General features: G+C 32.1%; 1 protein-coding gene, 1 long non-coding RNA gene and 2 pseudogenes across 3 annotated transcripts; all 4 read left to right on the top strand.

The window, feature by feature from the left end:
• The first annotated feature begins 324 nt into the window (after positions 1 to 324).
• On the top strand, positions 325 to 4,856 carry LOC123881424 (SRSF protein kinase 1-like). Of its 2 annotated transcripts, none has more exons than XM_045930103.1 (4): positions 325 to 774; positions 1,836 to 2,621; positions 3,974 to 4,021; positions 4,275 to 4,833. In XM_045930103.1, exons 1-4 carry the CDS (start codon positions 592 to 594, stop codon positions 4,593 to 4,595), a joined length of 1,338 nt encoding a protein of 445 aa, XP_045786059.1. In that variant the 5' UTR covers positions 325 to 591; the 3' UTR covers positions 4,596 to 4,833. The 2 variants fall into 2 exon arrangements, with proteins under 2 accessions (XP_045786059.1, XP_045786060.1); XM_045930104.1 differs by having other exon boundaries at positions 327 to 1,231; positions 4,275 to 4,856.
• Positions 4,857 to 6,256: 1,400 nt separating this feature from the next.
• LOC123881423 lies at positions 6,257 to 6,730 on the top strand. Its single transcript, XR_006799460.1, has 2 exons — positions 6,257 to 6,443; positions 6,609 to 6,730. It is a non-coding gene; the product is annotated as an uncharacterized LOC123881423 (long non-coding RNA).
• Positions 6,731 to 16,453: 9,723 nt separating this feature from the next.
• On the top strand, positions 16,454 to 19,291 carry LOC123881422 (annotated as a pseudogene).
• Positions 19,292 to 21,139: 1,848 nt separating this feature from the next.
• LOC123881421 lies at positions 21,140 to 21,665 on the top strand (annotated as a pseudogene).

Here is a 21,665-nt window from a genome sequence, read left to right as displayed (position 1 = left end):
ATTTGATTTCTATTGAAAAGATCGGCTTCAGTCAATTACAGATTCAACCAATGATTTGGGCTTCAACGCTGCAGATCCGGAGGCATGGATACTTCGGTGACTTTAACTTTATCATATTATTTGTTGTAGGCATTTTGCCGTTGTATGCTATTAACTCGGATGCTGTGAATTTTGTTCGCAGATTCATCCTTTATGTTTTTAGCGATGTTGATTTCGTGGTTGTATTTAATGTAATCTATCAATTTGAATGAATGAATATCATTTTGTTATTGTCAAAAAAAAAACCAATAATAATATAAATGACAAGGGTAATAGTAAAGAAATAAAGGACAAAAATAAGAAAAGAAAAAGATTTGAAGAAGCATTGAAAGGAAAAGAAGAGAGAAGAAAACAGAGAGAAAAAAGTGGAACATTGTTGAAGACAAAGCCTTGTGATTAAAAATAGAACAAACTATTTTCTTTTAATTCCGAAACTAAAGCTTCAAATAATCTCACAAACACAATTTCTCATCAAAACAACAAAAAACATCATTAATAATCACTAACTCTGTTTCTGTTGTAAAGATTAAATTTTTAACAGATCAAAGTAACATGTCTTGTTCTTCTTCATCTGGGTCTGAAGATGATGATGAGGGCTTCGATTCTTACCGGAAAGGTGGATACCACGCTGTTAGAGTCGGTGATCAGTTCGCCGGAGGAAGGTACATAGCTCAGAGGAAATTGGGTTGGGGTCAATTTTCAACCGTTTGGCTTGCTTATGATACTAAAACTTCTGTATGTTTTTTGATCCTTTACTCTTCAATCTTTGTTTCTTCAAAAGGGGTTCTTTTGATTTTTGATTTTGAATCACCCCTTTTTATATTATTGAAATTGAAATCTGGTTTAAATTCTGTGTTTTTTTTATTCATTTTTAATTTCTGCTTTAAATGCTGTGGAGGTTACAAGGTTATTCTTTTATAGTGTGTAACGGAATATATTTAAGTTTTAATATGCAATTGAATTTTAAATTTTATGTTTTTTTTTTCTTGGTTCCTCTCTATGAACAATGATGGCTGAATGTATGGAGTTTGGATCCTCTTCTGCCATCTCTCCTGGTTTAATCTAATGGCTGAGATTGTAAAGAAAAATAAAGTGGTTGGAGAGAGAAACAACAGTAGAGATCCACAATGGTTGTAATTAGTGCAGGACAGACAGCGGGAGAGGATCAACAGGAGAGGATCCGAATATGAATGTATGTCATGTGTCTGAACTTATTGTTATTTTGAATTACAATGGTTGTGTCTTAAGGGTGTTATTTTGAATGGATCCAATTGGAATGATTTGGATTTGACATATGTGATGTTGGAATGGTGAAATTGGTGAATGATCAATAGTAATGTGATGGTGGATTTGGATTACCTGCATTTGAAAAATCCTAAATTTCCTACAACTATGCATCTCATGATGTTGGATCTACCTTATTTTGTACCTAATTTACCGGTTTGAAAAATGTGAGCTGTTTGATCTTGATTGGATGGCTAGAGATGTACAATGGTGGAAAGTTTAGCAAATGCATGGATTCGGGGTATCTGGAATGCATAGATTTGTCTGTTTGCAGAAGACTAGAACAGTAATAGACGTGTCTTTGCGCCTCTTCGTTTATTATAGGTTGATGCTGATTGGGTAATTTGTGTGTAATGCTCCTTTTTAACTGTTACACTTGGTGCCTTTTGTGTGTACATCTATAAATAAGTGTTAATTTTGTTGACGGGTGTATAGTTAGCTGAATATCGAAACATCGTGGTTCTGAGTTTCAATGGTAATTCAGCATCTAATTTTGTGTTTGTGATTTTCAGGCATTTGTTGCTCTCAAGATCCAGAAAAGTGCGGCACAATTTGTTCAGGCTGCCCTTCATGAGATAGAGGTTCTTTCGGCCATTGCTGATGGCACCCCGTCAAATTTAAAATTTGTTGTTCAATTGATTGACCAATTTAAGCACACAGGCCCTAATGGCCAGCACCAGTGCATGGTACTTGAGTTTCTTGGAGACAGCTTGCTTCGTCTAGTCAAATACAATCGTTACAAAGGTCTTCCATTGAATAAAGTTAGGGAGATTTGTCAATGCATTTTGATTGGTTTGGATTACTTGCATAGAGAACATGGTATTATCCACACAGACCTAAAACTGGAAAATGTTCTTCTGGTTTCTACCATTGATCCTGCCAAAGACCCTGTTAGATCAGGAGTAACCCCAATTTTAGAGAGGCCTGAGGGAAACATAAACGGCACAGTTACTAGTCTTATCGAGAAAAAGTTGAAAAGGAGAGCGAGGAGGGCAGTAGCTAAAATATCTGGACAAAGAGCTTCAATGGGAGGAATGGGAGAAGCTCCGAAGTCTGAGAGAAATATTGATGGGATTAATGTGAGATGCAAAGTGGTAGATTTTGGAAATGCGTGTTGGGCTGATAAGCCATTTGCAGAAGAAATTCAGACAAGACAGTACAGAGCTCCTGAAGTTATACTGCAGGCTGGTTATTCCTTTTCTGTCGACATGTGGTCTTTTGCTTGTATCGCTTTCGAGCTTGCCACTGGTGATATGTTGTTTACTCCTAAGGTCGGACAAGGTTTTAGCGAGGATGAGGTATGATGGCTTCCTTGTATGATATTGCTGTTTAAATTATATTGAGTAAACAATCAATTTGATCATTGAATGTGTCAGGTGCTAATGCTATAGTCCTCAAATTAACCAAAATTACAAAAACATCCTCGAATGTATTTCTAGTTAGTCAGTTTGGTCCTCGTATGTGTTTTTCGTTAGTTAGTTTGGTCATTGAATGTGTTTTCCGTCAAGTCAGTTTTGCCAATCAAATTAATGAAAGAAGATACACTCAAGGATGTTTTTGTAATTTCAATATATTCAAGGACATTAGCGAAGCTTCCTTATACATTTAAGGACCAAAATGAGCATTGTGCACTCAATTATAGTCCTTATACTCGGTAGTATTTATGATGATTGTTGGAGGGCGCAGACTGGTTACGTTATATTTCCTTGCCATTATCGCTAGTCATAACTAAGTATATGCTATGTTATTTAATAATTTGGGTAATGACTTCTTGAGAAATTGTATGCTCATATGAAAAGAAAGCCTCTGGATCAATTTAAGACCGTTATCTAAGAATTCCAAACTATACATGATATAATAGTTTTTTTTTTTTTGACAATATAATAGATTTTATAGATCACTTTTTTGTCATAGATGCATTTAAAATAGTTGTTACTTTATTGTGGAAAATATGAGTGAAGTTAATGTGAAATACCTGTTTTACCGGCCATTTAATGTCAAGCTGGCATATATTTATGCATTCTATCTAATAGTAAAGTATTTTCCATTTGACTTCAAGAACATTATTTTGATTGGAATTTGCATAATATAGTCCCAAGACTATTATATATTTCTTACGTGGGATCCACGTCATATAATACAGAATAAATCTAAAACTTTATTTTATGTAATTATCAAAATACCTAACTGCCTATCAAACTCTTGTATTCTTTGATGACCATGTTGAAAGAAAAATTGTAGACTTAGTTAGATGTTTGCATTATGAGTTTCATTCTATCAGTAGGAACTTTATATGTACATCTTATGGAGTTGGAATCAGCGTCGTTAAATAGCGGCTATAGCATAACCAAATTTGAACAAGTGACTATTGTTCTGAGATATGTTATTTAGTACAAAATGTTGTGAAATAAAAGCTATAGCGGCGCTATATCACTTTGACTAGCGGAATTTGAACAATCTGCTATTTACCACGATCTGCAATTGACAATACTGGTTGGAATTTTTCTTTGTTTTGTTTAGCCTAAAATTGGAAAACACTTATTCTTATTGCATAGCTGGTTAAGGATACGTCAGTTATGATTGCTTGAACTTGGTGGACCACAAAACCTCAGATAGCTTGTAACTGATCTTTGCATTATGCTGGTTTCAGGATCACCTTGCCCTGATGATGGAACTCCTTGGAAAAATGCCGCGGAAGGTTATACCTCTTGCCCTCTCTGCATATTATTTGTATGCAACCAAAATCAGTGTTGTCAAATAGCTGCTATAACATGTACTTAGCTTTGAGGAATTTGAACAAATCGATATTGTTCTGCGATACACTTATTTAGTACGAAGTGTTGTCAACGGTTATAGCAGTGCTATAGCTTTGTAGCGTAGCAAAATCTGAACAAACCGCAATTGACAACACTGAAACTAACTATCGGAAATCTAATACTTGCATATTGCAGATTGCTACCGCAGGAGCGAAATCCAAGGATTTCTTTGACAGACACGGAGATCTCAAAAGGATCCGAAGGCTAAAATACTGGCCACTTAACAAACTATTGATTGAAAGATACAAATTTTCAGAGGGCGATGCTAATGAATTTTCGGAGTTTCTTACACCACTTCTTGATTTTGCACCCGAGAAGCGACCGACTGCGCAGCAGTGTCTGAAACACCCTTGGCTCGCGGAAAAAGACTCTATCCCTAATGACATGAGAACTGAATCTAGTGTCGAAAAAGTGGATGTTGGAATAAGCAACCTTAAAATCAAGGTGGGGAAGTGAAGGGGAGATAGGTATTTGAGAATCACCCTTTAAGTCCCCTCTTCAATATTATTGACTTTTGATTGTGATTTTATTTTTTGGTTTGATCAAATTCAATAAGATTTATTATTTTATTGGATTAACTACTATACTATGAGATGTAAATTAGTAAAGAATTTTGATTCATCCATAGATATATGACAGGAATTTGTGTGTATATTCTCCATGATTGATTTTAGTGATGGTGGCATTCATCCAAGTCAAGTTTTTGTTTTCCTCCTCCATGAGGTCTCAAAGATAGGAGAAATGAATATTTTTTTATACTAATGTGAGTATTACTTGTTGTCGTGGTGCATCTACCGATCTTAATTTTTATATGATTTTTTTTTTTCTAATCTACCGTAATTAGAATCTTTGATCTCTGGTAGGTGTCAAAGGTATCCCGTTAGTTTAAGCCATTTGACTCTGCTATGAGACTAATTTTCGAGCTCGGGTTCTTTTTCTGAGGGACAACCACATTGTTAACTATCTCATATATATGTTCCCATATGCAATACCTTCTAGGATAATTCTTTCCCGGTGATTTAAAAATTTGCAGGAAATTTTCCCAGCAAAACCCCTAAAAAGATCCTCGGATAATTCTGCAAGAAACACCAGATGCACGTATATCCGCAGGAAATATTTTCGGTTTTCTTCTAAATTTCCTTCGGTAAATCTCAGGGAAACGTATTTTGCAGATAAATATGCATAAAAAAATTTGGTTTAATAACATTTAGCAATAGCTTATACTTATATAAAATTGATTTTCTTAATTACGGGTCTCTCAATATTTAAATAATAATGAAAACTTACCTTTAAACACAAAATATAGCAATTATTAAGAATAACCAACTTTGTAGCTGACAATTACATTTCAAGTGAATTTGTACTTGCATCTGATGTACTCTGTCAATTATTGAAATGAATGAATATCGTTTTTTAGTAAAAAGATTACATTTCAAATGAAACCAACAACCTTCCAAATATGTTGATGAAATATTCTGAGTCAAAATATAAGAATTACTAATTACTAAAAGGGGGTGTTTGTTTCAAGGTTAGGAATAATATTCCTGGGAATATATGGGTTGAAATAAATATACACATGTTTGTTACAAGGTTGACATGAAATTATTCCTGGATATGAAGTTTCTTTGGAATAAAATAACTTTCAATAACTTCTCTTATTCCCATGATTTTATTCTCAAGGAAATGGGTGGGAAAGAAAAGTTCCCATGAAAATAGGAATACATTTTAAATAACTTCCAATAACTTCTCTTTTACCCACTTTTATCAATAATTCCTAGGAATGTAGTTAATATGAACCAAACATGTTTTTTTTAAAATACCTGGGAATAAAGTTCTCCCATTATTATTTCCTGGGAATATGATTCCTGGGAATATGATTCCTGGGAGTAAAATTAACAACCTTGAAACAAACGCCCCCAAAATATAAACAACAAGTAACCTAGTAGCAAATAAAAATACAAACTATTTATATCATGTTGTTTATTCAACACTCTTATTGTTTTTTGATTTTCTGTCTATCGTGAAAGGTTAAAAATAACTAAAAGATAACGAACAGTTAATAAAAATTATTTATATTAAATTATTTATTGAGTGATTTAAAAGGACAAACATGACACATGAATGTACTTAAAATCTAGAAGAATATACTTTGCAAAAAAAAAAAAAAAACTAGAAGAATATCTTGCATCTCCATATAAGTTCTAAAAGAAACCAGAAGAAACAAAATGACTAAATTTCTCAAATTTGTTTATGTTATGATTGTGTTTCTCTCCCTATTATCTATTGTAAGAGCCACAAGCTCCGGTAAGCTTTTTCTCATCTTTTCAATTTTTTTTATTTTTTTTATTTTATAATAATCTTTTCAATTATTATTATTTTTGAATAATCTTTTCAATTATTTTGGCTTTACCTTATACACAAATTTTTATCCCCTTTTATTAACACACATTACTTTGGTATACATTACAGGAACATCTGTGTTGTGTATTGACGAATATGATTGTCAAGAATTTTGTCCTCCTCATTTAGACCATATTTGTATTAATCTTCAATGTTTCTGTATGTAATAATTATAATCTAACTATTTCTAAGCCTAGAGTTTTATATATACATCATAATATTGTCGCTCTTATGATTAATTTCACATATTAATTTTTTTTTTAAAAAGGCCAAAATTAATAATTACTCCGTAATTGTTAGTGTTAATATATTTATTTAATTTTGTCGTGACTTAAACTCTAAACTTTTTGCGGATTATTAATTTATATTACTACTTCATCTTTTCGACTTAATCCACAAATACTACATTAATACAATATAATCTTTTTTTTTTTTTTTATCAACACATTATTGTGTATTTTTTCTGAACAACAAAACATTTGATTAAACCTCTGATCCAAGGCATTATTGTATTATATTGTACATCAATACAATATAATCTGATCATCGATCCGATGCAATAACAAACCAGTAAATTTGCAACAAGACAACTATAGAGTGGGGAAGTGTTCTACATATGGTCCTCTTTGTCCTTACTGTTGAGACATTGACCTAATCGGTGTTGATTCAATAAAAATAACAAACCAGTAATATTTGTTTTACTTGTTTTTGATTGAACCAACGACAACTGAGCGATCTTCTTAGTCGCGAGGACTAATAATACCATGAATTTTCACTTACAAGAAACTAACATCAGTTGTTGTTAAAGTTTCAAACCATAGTTTTTTTAATTAAACGACAAATATATTATTATTAATAATCGGTCTTTGCATAAGGTGAATAAAGGCATAAACAGAATTACAAAACAAAGACGGCGTATATAAGCGCAACACCAATGAAGAAAACCAAAAACAAACACCACCTAATAGATGCTCCCTTCTAATCTCATTCTTAGAAGGACACTCTTCAACCTCCAGACCACCAAAGAGGACCATCAACCCGATCCATAAAGATGACACTAGAGTCTAATTTCCGATCTCGAATCAAAAGTAATCGGCCGATTAGAATCCAAAAAGCAGCTCCGCGGGTCAAATATTAATAGAGTAAATGTAGAATGAAAAAACAAACTAAACATATTCTTACATTTCATCATAACATCACCAAACTCACTAATATCATTTCCTCATTTGTGAAAATAATCTATCACTTTCTTTGAATCGAGAGCAATTTTAACAGAGTAGTGCCCATTTTTCTCCGCTTTCCAAATTAATTTATCCTTTGTGACTTGAGGCAATAACGACGTTTTAATAATTGCAGCTGCATTATCTTGATCAAACAACTGATGAATAATTTGACAGCTCCACTTTTTGGTGGAATTATCAAGTTGCTTTTAATATGTCAACCATTGAATTAATCATGTGGCTCAAATTTAGGGAATGAGAGAGAAGGAGATCAGTTAACTGTATACCGATTTAATACTGCACTGTAGAAATTGGACAGAATTACACCTTATATGATTACGATGATACGAAAATCAATTCGATATGGCAAGGCCACTCTTTGAAAACAACAGAAAAGAAAAATTATAGAGATGAAATGAGGAGAGAGAAGGAGAGATTTTAAAATTTAGGAAATATGGAGTGAAAATTCTGAGAATTGAACTTCTCTATTTATAGAGGAAGTTTGGAACCGAAAACAAAAAGCGAATTCAGGGAGACAGAACATCTCATAATTGGATCTGACTCGTAACAGATCGATTTATCAAATTGTGGGGAACATGCACGCTAACAGATCGATATGTACATGGGTACCCCGTTTTTATCTGGGTATCCTTTGGGTACACCCATGGGATCAGCTCAACATTGGATCTGATCCGTAACAAAATTATTGAATTGTTGGGAACGTGCACACTAATGGATATGTACATGGGTACCCCGTTTTGACTGGGAACCCCTTAGGGCACATCCCAAGAAGCCACCCTTCCTTATATAAACACTACTAAAGTGAATGTTCCTCAAATATTGAACTTATTGAAATTTAATCAATTCCCACTACATACTTAATTCAACACATGAGTTTATTGTTTTTTACCAACTTTCCTTCATTTTTACTCATTTGTTCCAACAATACTATTATATTGTTGTTTATGGGTTTTCTCATCTATTATGAAAGACCATAAAATAAATAATATATGGGTCATGTTAAACATTTTCCTATATAATGAAAGAATGGTAAAAACTATTTATGTTAGTTTTTTTATTGAGTTAAGATATAATAAAGAGCAATGGCACATGGATGTAGATAAAGGACAAAAGTATTTCTTGTATCGCCATAATTTTAAAATATTTCAGTATTTCTTGCATCTCCATAAATTCTAAAATATTTCAATTTTGAGAAAAAATATGAATAAATTTGTCAATTTTGTTTGTGTTATGATCATTTTGATTTCCCTGACTTTTGTTGTAAGGAACATAAACGCCGGTATGCCCTTTCTCTCACCTTTTTCAACTTTGTTTGGTTTACCTTAATTACATACATTTTCATCTCTTTTTATTAATTATTGATTATTTATTGTTATAAATCACAGCATTTCCTGTGTATTGTATTGACGACGAGGATTGTTATGATTTGTGTGATTCTCCTTTGATAGAAATTTGTACTAATTATCAATGTATATGCTTAAACGGTTCAAGTTAAGTTTTTTTTTTGACTAAAAATAAAGGATATTCATTTATTCAAACTGATAGAGTACATCGATGTAATACAAATTCAAATTTGCTAAAAACAAAAAGGATGTTTGCTTAAACGGTTCAAGTTAAGTTGAAAATTAATTATATTGTACTTCTAAGCCTAAAATTTTACTTACATGTCATAATATTTCGCTCTTTTGATTACATTCCCGTACATTAATTTATAGGATTAAGTAAGTTTTTTTTTTTTTTTTTACAAGGATTAAGTTAATTTTTGGTCCTTAAGAATATAGCGGATTTAAATTTTGGTCATAAAATTAAAAATATGATGTTTTTGTCCTCCTAAATTTTTATTTTTTTTACCAACAATATCTGGTCAACTGAACTGTCTTTCTTGTTCCGAAGTTAGTTCTGGCATCAAGTGGTTCCAACCTCTTCTAATCGCAATTGCAGAATTTTTTTGTAGTCTCTAATAACTAAATATTTATGTTAATGTCTGATCATTTTATGTTCAAAATGTGGACATATATATTATATCTATCTATTATGACAATATGTTAAAAAAATGTCAAAAAATAAAGCAATTTTTTTTTACGCAAATAAAGCAACAAAATTTAGGAGGTGAAAACATCGCGTTTTAAATTTTTAGGACTAAAATAAAAATTTGCTATTTGTCGAAATGAAAAGTAGTATTTTAGTTCTACTAGTACCTTTCAATTTTCTATAAGCGTATTAATTATACGGAATATTTCGGTGAGCTAGTCCATACAGAGTCAAAAAAACTCCAATTTTAAATGGACCCCGCAAGTGAGAGGTGAGATTGGTCCCCTCGAATTAGTCAGTTCTAGGGCCGGATACCGATTTTTCAAAAAAAAAAAGTATTATGCAAGAGTTGTCACCTTTGTTTACCAACAAAGGATCATAATTATCTACTACGTCTACGATAAATAAAGGTCATACGATGGAGGCCTACGACAAGTTAATAAGAAGGGGAAATATGAGTAACTTAAGTCTTTTTTCTTTTAAAACAATGAGTTACTTATGTCATAATTTTAGAAAAACAATGAGTAACTTATGTCATAACTTATGTCTATCGGCCCGCCTGTTTGACCAATGAGAGTACAGACTGGAACTCATCTGATTCATTCATTCTTCCATTCGTCAGTATCGTAAAAAAAAAGCAGCTGGACTCAATCCGGCTACCTGTGTCGATTGGCATTCTCTCATACAGTAGAGTTATGATCGGGCAATAGCGTAGATACAGTAGAGCTCGCGTTTGATTCAATAGTCGGAACTTTTGGCCTCGCCTCTGGATTTTATCTTAGAACAGCCTTCACTCATTACGGTACGAGCTCATTCAATTCTGGAATAGCTGTTAAGTAGAAATGTATTTTACAGAATACGAAAATTTGCTCAGGAACAAAATATAAACAGAACAACGAAATGATAAAGAAGATGAAAAATTACTCAAATATATGTTCATTATAAATTAAAAACAAAAATTACATCAAATTAAACACTTTTTCCGTTTCAACTATATGAAATTTTCCCCTTAGGAAAACCAAATATTACATAAATAATAACGGCCACGGATAAACCACTTAACAACCACTTGACAATATCAGAAACAGGCAGACAGAAGAGTGGTCTGAACCGACTAAATATTACACGATAGACACAAAAATTACAATCAAATTTGTGCTATAAAAAAGATGAAAATATTTGACCTCCCATATGTTATCGACCACTTGCGCAACGTCTAAGAACTTCTCGGAGCAAAGTGTACCCCAACAAAAAACTCTGCAGGTAGATCATGATACCATAGTGACCATGATCTTATTGTGGTCTAACCGACCATGATTCTCTTTTCGCCTTCGTTTTCGACTACTCTTACGGTACCTAAATATTGGGACACAAAACTTCCTCGTCGAATACCATACCGCACCCAACATGGTTACTAAACAACACCGGTAGGTGCGGTAAGACTAGTCGACGGAGGACTATGCGGCCACTTAGTCACGAAATGATAAAAACTAAACACTATAAACACAAAAAAATTGGCCAATTAAAATTGGCCGCATGGCAGGCCTTTGACTGTGTGGGGGGAATTGACTACTAATGGTTCCGCGACTTAGCTTACGGATGTGAAGCGTATGGTGTTTCGTTACTTAAGTAGCAGACACTATTAGACAAAAAAATAACACAGAATCAATAAATGCAAAATGAAGTTCAAATATATATATATTTCTTTAACACATTAGACAGGAAAATTACATCAATTTAAATATTTCATCTAAATTCTTTCGCTCTTATTAAATAAACTATTGAGCCCCTCTTGTGAAATTTTGTCCCCGTAGTATTGAATTATGGTGGCTCATCGTCTTGCTCCTCCTATCACCCACTGGTTCAACAGTATAGGACAGTCCCATTTGGATATGGGAGAGTCTCATTTGTATTACCCTGAGTGTGAATGTGGTAGAATCCATTTCGACTAATTTTGCCGTACCCAATTTAAACACAACAAGTCCTTCGCGGCTAACCGCCGATGATTTACACATGAAATGAGAAAATTTTAAAAAACTAAACAAAAAAATGCAGGAAAACCTAAGTGAGAAAGGTGTGTGCCTTCAATTTTCTGAAGGTAGCTATTTATAAGCAATTTGGCCGCACCAAGGGCCAATTAAAATTGGTCACTTGACAGGCCTTTAACGGGATTTTAACCATCGACTGTTCCACAACCCAGCAGACGACAAGGGTGAAATTTCTCAAAAAATACTCATTTTACAACGTCTGCTACTTAAGTAGCGAAAAAATAAAATGAGAAATGCGTAGGACAAGTAACCAATAGGATGGAAAAAATAAATCTCTAAATCATATCGCTAACATTGTTTGTATCAATTGGTCTGCAGCGGCTAACGGTTGTCTTTTTCCTCTAGAAAAAGTGTGAAGAAAGTGAGTTTGAGGGTGGTTTAATTATGCAATTTAAATTTTTAACTTTTAATTAGTCACAATAAGTTAACCGCAACTCAACTATCTCTTTATATCTATTCTATACTATATATAAAGAGGATATAAATATTTTTTGTGTGGAATTTTCACAATACCAACAATACCCTTGACTTTTTTTTATGAATCGTAAAAAAAAATTATTAACAAATTAACAATAACATAAGACATTTTTTTTAGCAACGTCTTTTATTAACAAAATCACCACAACAGAAGGCATGTTTATTTTTTGAGCAGCAAAACTCTTTTATTAACAAACTCACCATAACATAAGACAAGTATTTTTTATTTTTTTAACATAAGTTTGCATAATAGACATAGACATGCACGGAACGCGCCCTGTCTAGCAGTTAGTCTATACTATATCTATACTATGTATAAAGAGAATACATGAGTTTTAGCATGGATTTTTCATAATACCAATAATACCCTTAAATCTATACTATATATAAAGAGAATACATGAGTTTTAGTGTGAATTTTTCATAATACTAACAATACCCTTGAATTTTTTAGTAGCAACAAAAAAAAATTATTAACAAACTCACCATAACATAAATCACATCTTTTTTTATATGCAAAAATCTTTTATTAACAGACTGACCAGAATATAAGACATATCTTTTTTTTGGACATAAGTTAAACACAGGCAGGCGCGAAACGCGCTTACCTTGCCGGCTAGCATAAATATAGATATAAATATATGATATATATAATGAGATTCAATTTTCTTATAAATTACATCCATATACTACCCCATCTATAATTACATCCCGCCTCTTTGTCCCCGAATATGGGTAAAATCCTCGCATGAGGTGACTCTAGGTGCAAGGACGGATCAGGAATCTATAAACGGGGCCGGAATAACTAAATAATAAATATTAAATAAATAATAATTATAATAGTATTTAAATATACTCAATAAAAAATAAAAAATACATCACATTGTTTATCTAAATTGAACACGACATTGTTCTATATCATAAAATTCGTCAACAACTAAATTTGTATTAAATTTTTTAGCAATTCTTCTCTCGGTGTAAGTAATCACATAATTAGTTTGAAATTCTCAACCTATTTTTCACAATCTTCATAGCAGAAAATAATCTCTCACTTGTAGCAAACTATCATAACCAACTTAATTGAATTTGAACTTTAGTAGTGTATAATATATATTATCAAAATATTTTAAATTAAATTCTTACGATTACTATGTTGTGGGTACATGTTTTGCACCAAACGGTAGTTACTAATCTTTAAACACATCTCTCAAATATCAATTTATGTGTATATATGTATCAAGAACAAGTATATGAAAAAAAAAAAAATACGACAAGAGGGGGGGTGGGCCTCAGCCCTACTTGCCCCCTTATGTCCGTCCCTCTCTAGGTGAATAAAACTTGCTATACTCTTTAATCTTTTCTTTATTGGGAAGAAGCAGTACTCCGCTGCTGATTTTCCTTCTACCACCTCTGATTCTCACCGTCATAGGGTCACCCTTTTTATGGGTATATATATATATATATATATGGGTCAGGATCAAATAACACCAACTAGTTTGACACCAAATGTTACACCTCTCAATAACGTTTTAACCGATATAAATTTTATAAAATCTATCGTTGGATTGAAAGTTTATATCATATAGATCATTTGTGTAAAATTTTAGACAAATTCAAAATGATTTGATATGTTATTGCGACACATAAAGATTAACGACATATAAAAAAAGAGTCTCTCAATAACATATCAAATGATTTTCGATGTGTCTGAAATTTTACAAAGATGAAGAGAGGCTTGGGTTGAGGCGGCTAGGGTTTCAAAGAAAAAGAGAGATTGAAATTAAGAGAGAGATATAAAGGATTGAGAAAGATGAAGAGGAGAGTGAAGGAGAGGATCCAATCACATCAATTTGTAGTAGCATTGCATTGTTAAAATAGTCATGTTGTATCCATTGGGAACAACTTCTATGTTTTTCCCACCGTTTTCCAAAATTTGTGATTATTGCCTTTTACATCAAGCCAAAATACGACTCCAAATTTAATTTGTCTGTACAATGATTACCCTCCTGAAACACATGAGTGATCATAAAATTCATACTCAAAGTCTTGATCCTTTCCTTGTTGCTTACTATCGGGTTTTCTTTTTGGCTAAATTGCAGTTTTGGTCCCCACGTTTCCTAATTGTGCGATTTTAGTCTCCCTAGTTTCAAACGAGCGATTTTAGTCCCCACGTTTGCCCCCTTTTGCATTTCTTGGTCCCTTTGACTATTTTGACCAAAAAATTGATGGCATGAAATTTTGGTGACACATGTCTTAATTTTATTGGACAACTTACAAAAAAAAAAAAATTTTAAAATAAAATAAAAAATCCAAGGAAAGTCACGTGATATTTTTTTTGTTAAAATATTAATTTAAAATTAAATAACAATAATATTTTGTTTAACAATGACTCCAAAATTATAATGTAGCAAAATGAAAAGAAAAAACAAAGAGATAACTCAACAATTTAATTTAACAACATACATGTATATATAACAAAAACAAACTTTAAACGAGTATTGAAATAAACTCACTTTGACAATATCAAATTAATTAAGGTGGCAATTTCTTGGGTGAGTGGACAATATATTTCTTTTTGTTATTACGAGGGATTTACATGTTCAAACTAGTGAATGAAAATTGTTTTCTTGAAGGTTTTTTTTTTTGGTAAAGAACAATATATTTTCATTTTGCCAGGGGCGTTTGTTTCAAGGTTAGGAATAATATTCCTGGGAATATATGGGTTGAAATAAATATACCCATGTTTGTTACAAGGTTGACATGAAATTATTCCTGGATATGAAGTTTCCTTGGAATAAAATAACTTCCAATAACTTCTTTTATTCCCATGATTTTATTCCCAAGGAAATGGGTGGGAAAGAAAAGTTCCCATGAAAATGGGAATACATTTTAAATAACTTCCAATAACTTCTCTTTTACCCACTTTTATCAGTAATTCCTAGGAATGTAGTTAATATGAACCAAACATGTTTTTTTTAAAATACCTGGGAATAAAGTTCCCATTATTATTTCCTGGGAATATGATTCCTGAGAGTAAAATTAACAACCTTGAAACAAACGCCCAAGTGTTATATATTGGCCACGGTTAAAAGTTGTGGCAATAGAATGATTATAGGCAGCGGTTTTTGACGTGGTCAAAAACATCAACACCTGAAAATTGTGGTTTAAATTGGGAATAGGTGACTGTTTTTAAATAAAGCTAGAAAATGAACTATATGCGTAAGTTATATGCAACATTGCTAAAATCATTAATTGCCTTATTCCTGTTTTAGGCCACACGTCTTTAGTCGTGGACAAATAAAGTGTAGTCTAAATTTAAAAATGTTGTAGCGTAAATTTTTGTGGTTTTTAAACTTTTTTTTAATAATGATAGATAAATATTGGTGATTAATTTATTAGCAAGGGGGAAATTAGGGGTTGAAGCTTAAACCTTCTATATAATATTCTTTCAATTCGGAACACGTCAAAACCCCAATTTGTCTTTTCAATATGAGCAAATTGGTTTTTGCTTGATCATTAAACAAATGAAAACCATCTAATGTGTCACTTATTGTATCAGTGACTTCTTTGATACAAATTAAATGATCGATAAGATAATGCATAGTCTAATCTCCAATAAAAAACAGTTAGGGAAAAAAAAAAGAATAGCCTAATCTAATATGATAGTGTAGAGAAAGGTTCATCCTCAGAAATACATACCTTGTGTCATCACAAATATAATATGCAATTTTTTATTAAATAATTTATTGGCTTGAATTTCACGTAAAAGAGTAGAGAATTCTGAGTTCCAACTCCCACCCCTACATATTGCAACGTTCGTACCAACTAAGTTAAGCTTACGGGATATATATAAAAGCAATTTTAGTATCCCTGTGAGCTTAACTCAGTTGGTAGCAACATTACATTATATATGCAAGAGTCGGAGTTTGAATCAAAACGAATAAAATTCTAACCACAACTTCAAAAAAATGCAATTTCATAATAGCAAGAGGAAGACATATACTCCATTGACTTTGAATTAAATTAAATACATTAGTAAACATTTCAATATGTATACCAAGTCAATCAAATATATCACTTATATGGCGACATGTTATAAATTTAGGTTGTGTGTGGATATTTATTTAAGAACTGTGAATATTACTCTAAAATCTAAAAAATTTAAAGCTTTAAAACATGAACACAAGGAATGATATTGATGACAAGATGAAGGCTGCAAGTTTAGAAGGTGATGTAAACCTTCTCTACAAACTAATTGAGGAAGATCCATATGTTTTGGAGTATATAGATTTAATACCATTTGTTGAAACTCCTTTACATATAGCTGCATCAATTGGGCACCTCCAATTTGCTACTGAAATTATGAGATTGAAACCTTCATTTGCTTGGAAGCTAAATCAACAAGGGTTTTGTCCAATCCACCTTGCCATGCAAAACAATCAAAAGAAGACGGTGCTTCGTTTCGTAGATATCAATAAAGAACTTGTTAGAATCAAAGGAAGGGAAGGTTTAACTCCTCTTCATCTTGCTTCTCAAAATGGAGAAATTGACCTTTTAGCTAACTTTTTATTAGTTTGTCCAAATTCTATTGAAGATGTTACTATGAGGGGTGAGACTGCTCTTCATATTGCTGTAAAAAATAATCAATATGAAGCTCTTCATGTTTTGGTTGGTTGGTTGAAGACGACTCGCCAGAGAGGTGCTAGGGAGCGCGAAAAGTTAATACTCAATTGTAAGGATGAAACGGGAAACACTATTTTGCACATTTCTGCTCTAAACAATGACTCGAAGGTAACCTTCCGCCACTTATAATTTTGAATTGTTTTGAGCATGGTTGTCAGGATCGGGATCCCACTAAAGATCGTTGGGGTATAGAAAGATCGTAGATCGTAGGATCGTAACAAGGATCGTAAGATCCCACAAAGTTTCTCAAACATAAAAACTTCATTAATATTAAACATAATCAAAACATAAAAACTTCATTAATCTCTAACATAATCAAAATAGCTTAGACTTTTAAACTTGAATAAACTTAGACACAAAAAAATAACAAGACAAGTGCAGTTATGAGAGGTTGAAGTGATGAGAATAGGATGAAGAGAATTTATAGAAGAGATTGAACTAGGGAATACAAGTGAATGATTAGTAACTACAGAAATTAGAGATACGGTTGATGAATTAGGGATAGGGATGCGATTTGTATCAAGTAGCCACCAATTCCCTAAGTTAACAAAAGTTCCTCAATTTTCGATCCAAAACAAGCAGGTTTCTAGTTGAAACGGTTCAGTTTCGGGTCGGGGCAGTACCATACGTATCGGGTCAAAACAGAGCAACCGGGTCGGTTCGGTGCGGAACGGGCTGAAACTTTATTAACCCGGTATGAAACGACGCGTGGAAGATCGCTGATCCTGCGATTTCACGCTCTTCCTCTGCGCTTTCACCATTTCGACGTATCTTAGGAGTTTCGAACCGCTCCGGCACGGTGGATGACGGCCAACTCGTAAGATCGTAAGATCTCCGGAGTTAACTCCCGATCTTGACAACCATGGTTTTGAGGTTAATTCGTATATGATATATTAGCTTATAATTATAATTTTGTATGTCACTTATATTATTTTTTACTATTTATACTAATATTTGATTCATGGTTCAAAAAATAGGTCTTATAATTAATAATTTGAATCTCTATTTGATGTCTATATTTATAACAACTAAGTTTTTCACACAGGCGCTTCAATTGTTACTAAAGAGCAAGATAGATTTGAAGGCGAAAAATTTGGAGAACTCGACCGCATTAGACATAGCGGGGAGTGCCGAGATCAAGGGCATACTACTAAGTTTTGGAGCAAAACCAAGCTCAAAAGTCAAGGATGCTCTCACACTTGAAGATAAATTAAGATCAAACGTCACATTTATGGAGAAAATATTAATTTATATTCTACGAATTAGAAAAGATATATCAGAAGAACAACGAAATGCTTTCTTAATAGTTGCTACTCTTATTGTGACCGCAACTTATCAATCAGCACTTAGTCCCCCTGGTGGAGTTTATCAAGGTAATGCAGGGGACAATAATAATGTCACAAACACTACTTCTAAGGAAATTGGTAAATCAGTTATGTCTCAAGGTGATTTTTTTACCTTGTCAATTTTAAATACACTTTCACTTTTGTTATCAACCATGACAATATATCTTTTGACACCAAGTGGATTAGTTGGTGGTTTATTATTTTTACCAATCTTTTGGTTTGCATATTGTTATGTCTATAATATGAAGTTGATATCTCCTACCTCTGCCACAAAAACTTTCAATTTAGTTATGGTACAAGTATTCAACTTCTTGTACTCTTTTATGTATTGGTCATTTTTTATTATGTATAGGAGACTTAAGATGTATGGGAAGAATAGGGAAATCAAAATGATGAATAGAATAGGAGGAAATAATTGGTAGTTGTACAATTGTTGTAAGGTACTCCTTTTAGGGTGGAGAAATGTCTCATGATCTATATCGCGACCAATGCTTAAAAATAGATTGAAACTCTAACGGCAATTGATGTCACTCCTCTTGAAAGCAGAATCTCTTAGTATTACGCGTTATCAATTGTCACGGCTAAGGTAGTGATCTAATCGTTGATGTCGGCTAAAAACAAGCAAAAAAATATTAGTACTTCAAAACTCCACTAATATTTATATTGTCTTGTTTTGTCGAATCAACAACGATAAGATGACTATCTTTTCCGTCAGGAGATAAATGGCATTAAAGTGAGAGTATTAGTTGTGTTCAAAGTTTTGAGCAATTTTTAAGTATCTTGTCAATCATATGAGTTGTTATTTATTATATTCAAACTATGTATTCACATGGGTTATTTTCCCACTATAGCAATTTCCTTGTATTTGATTGACTTGGTGTATTTTTCAGATTCAAACTATGTATGTATTCAAATGGTTACTTTCTCACCGTAGAATAACCCTTATTTTATTTGGTGTTGTTTATCTCATTCTTCACTGCCAAATGCCAATATACATATAATTTTCTTGTATACGAATAGTTTGGACTTTGGAGGGTCTAAAAATCAAAATCCAGACCTTACTTTAGTAGTTTGGGCCTTGGGCCTGTCTTCGGCGGCGGGACAAACCAAATTTCTAACATCGTTAAAATATTATTATGAAGTTTAAATTAAAAAAAATAATAAATATTTATAAACCATATACTATATATTTTCTTTCATTCTCACATATTAAATATGACTCTTGCAATCATACATAATAATCACCAAAAACACCACCAAATCAACTACATGCATAACACATCCGTAAAAAAAAAAACTATGCATAACACCAGTAATAAATTTTTACAAGAAATCATTCTCTCTAATTCTTTATGTATTAAATGAATTTTAGATTCATACATATCATGTGATAATATATATTATATATATAAATTAGTAATGAAAAATAATCGTAAATTCCAATTCTTATTACCTTTATGTATTACATATTTATTATTTAAAAAATAACTTAATCTTTTGAATAATCGAATACAATTTTGTAACTTTCTATTATTTCTGGACAAACTATAATTTTCAGCAGTCATCGCTTTGAACTTTGATAAACAAGCATCATAAATATTAGGGTTAAATATAATTTTCGTTCTTATAAAAAATCACACGTTTTAATCGCCCAAAATTTCATGCTTTATTTTTAATAGACAAAAGTTTAATATTTTTTTTACATTTTTATGAACATTATATGGACTTAATGTTGAACATACTATATAAATATAATAGAGACACATCTTAAACATAAAAAAGTAATAACATTGACATTAAAATGAAAATGAATTGGTATTAGGGACTAAAAACAAAATAATTTTTTTGGGGGGGAATGAAAACATATGATTTTTCTTATAGTGATGAAAACCAAATTTGTTAATTTTATAGGACAAAAAACATATTTGACCCTGAATATTAAGGAAAATGCTAACCAGTATCCTTGGGGCACTCTTTAAGCATCTAAAATAATATGTTTTGTGAAAATTTTATAGAAACGTGTGAAGTCAATATATTGAAAATTGAAATTTTTAACTTTTTGAATAAAAAATTTCTTTAAATAAGATGTTTAAAGAGTGCTCCAGAAAAACTCGTTAGCAAAACCAAAATATTAATTATTTATTTGATCTATTAATTCTCTTGGTATCTTTTGTATTTCACTCACTTCCTTTCTTTGAACTCTTTGCACACGTCATAAAAATAAAAGACACTTGTGAAAACTCACGAGTATCTTATTAGTACCAAAAAAAAATAGCATCAGTACTTTTCCTACTATTTATTCCTTTATGTCTCAAATATAAGCTAAAATGTATAAAAAAAATTAATATATTTATTCAAAATTTGGATCAATTAAAATTGGTGTTTAGCCACGATTAAAACTGCATCTAAAAAGGGCTATGACTGTGGCTGATATTTTTTGCCACATTAACTATGAGAGTGTGCGTCACAAAATTTAGCCACGACTAATTTATAATTTTGCAACGGCATTTAAACCGTGGTAACATTTAAATTTACTTTCTGGAAAGCTGCATTTCTTCCCTAATTTACTTTCTCTTTCGGACAATGCTACTATTTAATCTTTTTTTTTTTTCATCCACATTAACACCTCTTTTATTTCAAGTTCCCCTTTAATAGTAGATGTCATCTCCTTGTTTCAACAATTTATTCCAATTAATATATAAAAAAATAAATTGTTGTTGCTTTGATTCTCCGCTTGCTGTGTGTTCGGTTCATCCATTTCAAGAAACTGAGGCGATGACAAAGGGCAAGGGAACAAGAAAGACTTCAAGGGAAGTATTGAAACCGGTTGGTGACCAAAAGGTAGCAAAGCGAAAGACAACCAATTCTAAACCTGAGAAGAGCGGCGCACCAAAGATGACTAAAAAGGAGACGGCCAAGAAAGATCCCAACAAACCAAAAAGACCTCCAAGCGCTTTATTTGTGTTCCTTGAGGATTCCAACAAGATTTTTAAGGCATATATAAAATCTTAATGTGAGGGTTGTATCAGCCGTTCGAAAAGGTGGAGGAAAGAAATGAAAATCTTTGACCAAGGCTGAAAAAACTCCATTTGAAGCTAAGGCTGCAAAAAGGAAAGTTGAGTATGAAAAACTTATTAATGTTTATAATAACAAGCCAACTTAAACAAACGATGAAGATGAGGAATCAGACAAAGTTCAAGTTAATAATGAAGATAAAGCAAGTGTCGATTTAGATTTTTGTGCATGACTTGAAATATGATGTTTTGCTTTTATTAATTATGTAGTAGGGCTATTTTTGGAT

The sequence above is a fragment of the Trifolium pratense genome, linkage group LG4 (assembly GCF_020283565.1).
Source record: "Trifolium pratense cultivar HEN17-A07 linkage group LG4, ARS_RC_1.1, whole genome shotgun sequence".
NCBI lineage: Eukaryota > Viridiplantae > Streptophyta > Magnoliopsida > Fabales > Fabaceae > Trifolium > Trifolium pratense.
Note: the sequence above shows the minus strand (reverse complement) of the source record. Positions and strands in the feature narration are given on the sequence as shown.

Bases quoted from the DNA above. Each gene is read 5' to 3' on its own strand.
- LOC123881424 (XM_045930103.1), top strand. From the start codon at position 592: ATGTCTTGTTCTTCTTCATCTGGGTCTGAAGATGATGATGAGGGCTTC. The intron at 775-1,835 runs GTATGTTTTTTG...TGTGATTTTCAG, and splicing joins CTTATGATACTAAAACTTCT to GCATTTGTTGCTCTCAAGAT. The intron at 4,022-4,274 runs GTTATACCTCTT...TGCATATTGCAG, and splicing joins TTGGAAAAATGCCGCGGAAG to ATTGCTACCGCAGGAGCGAA.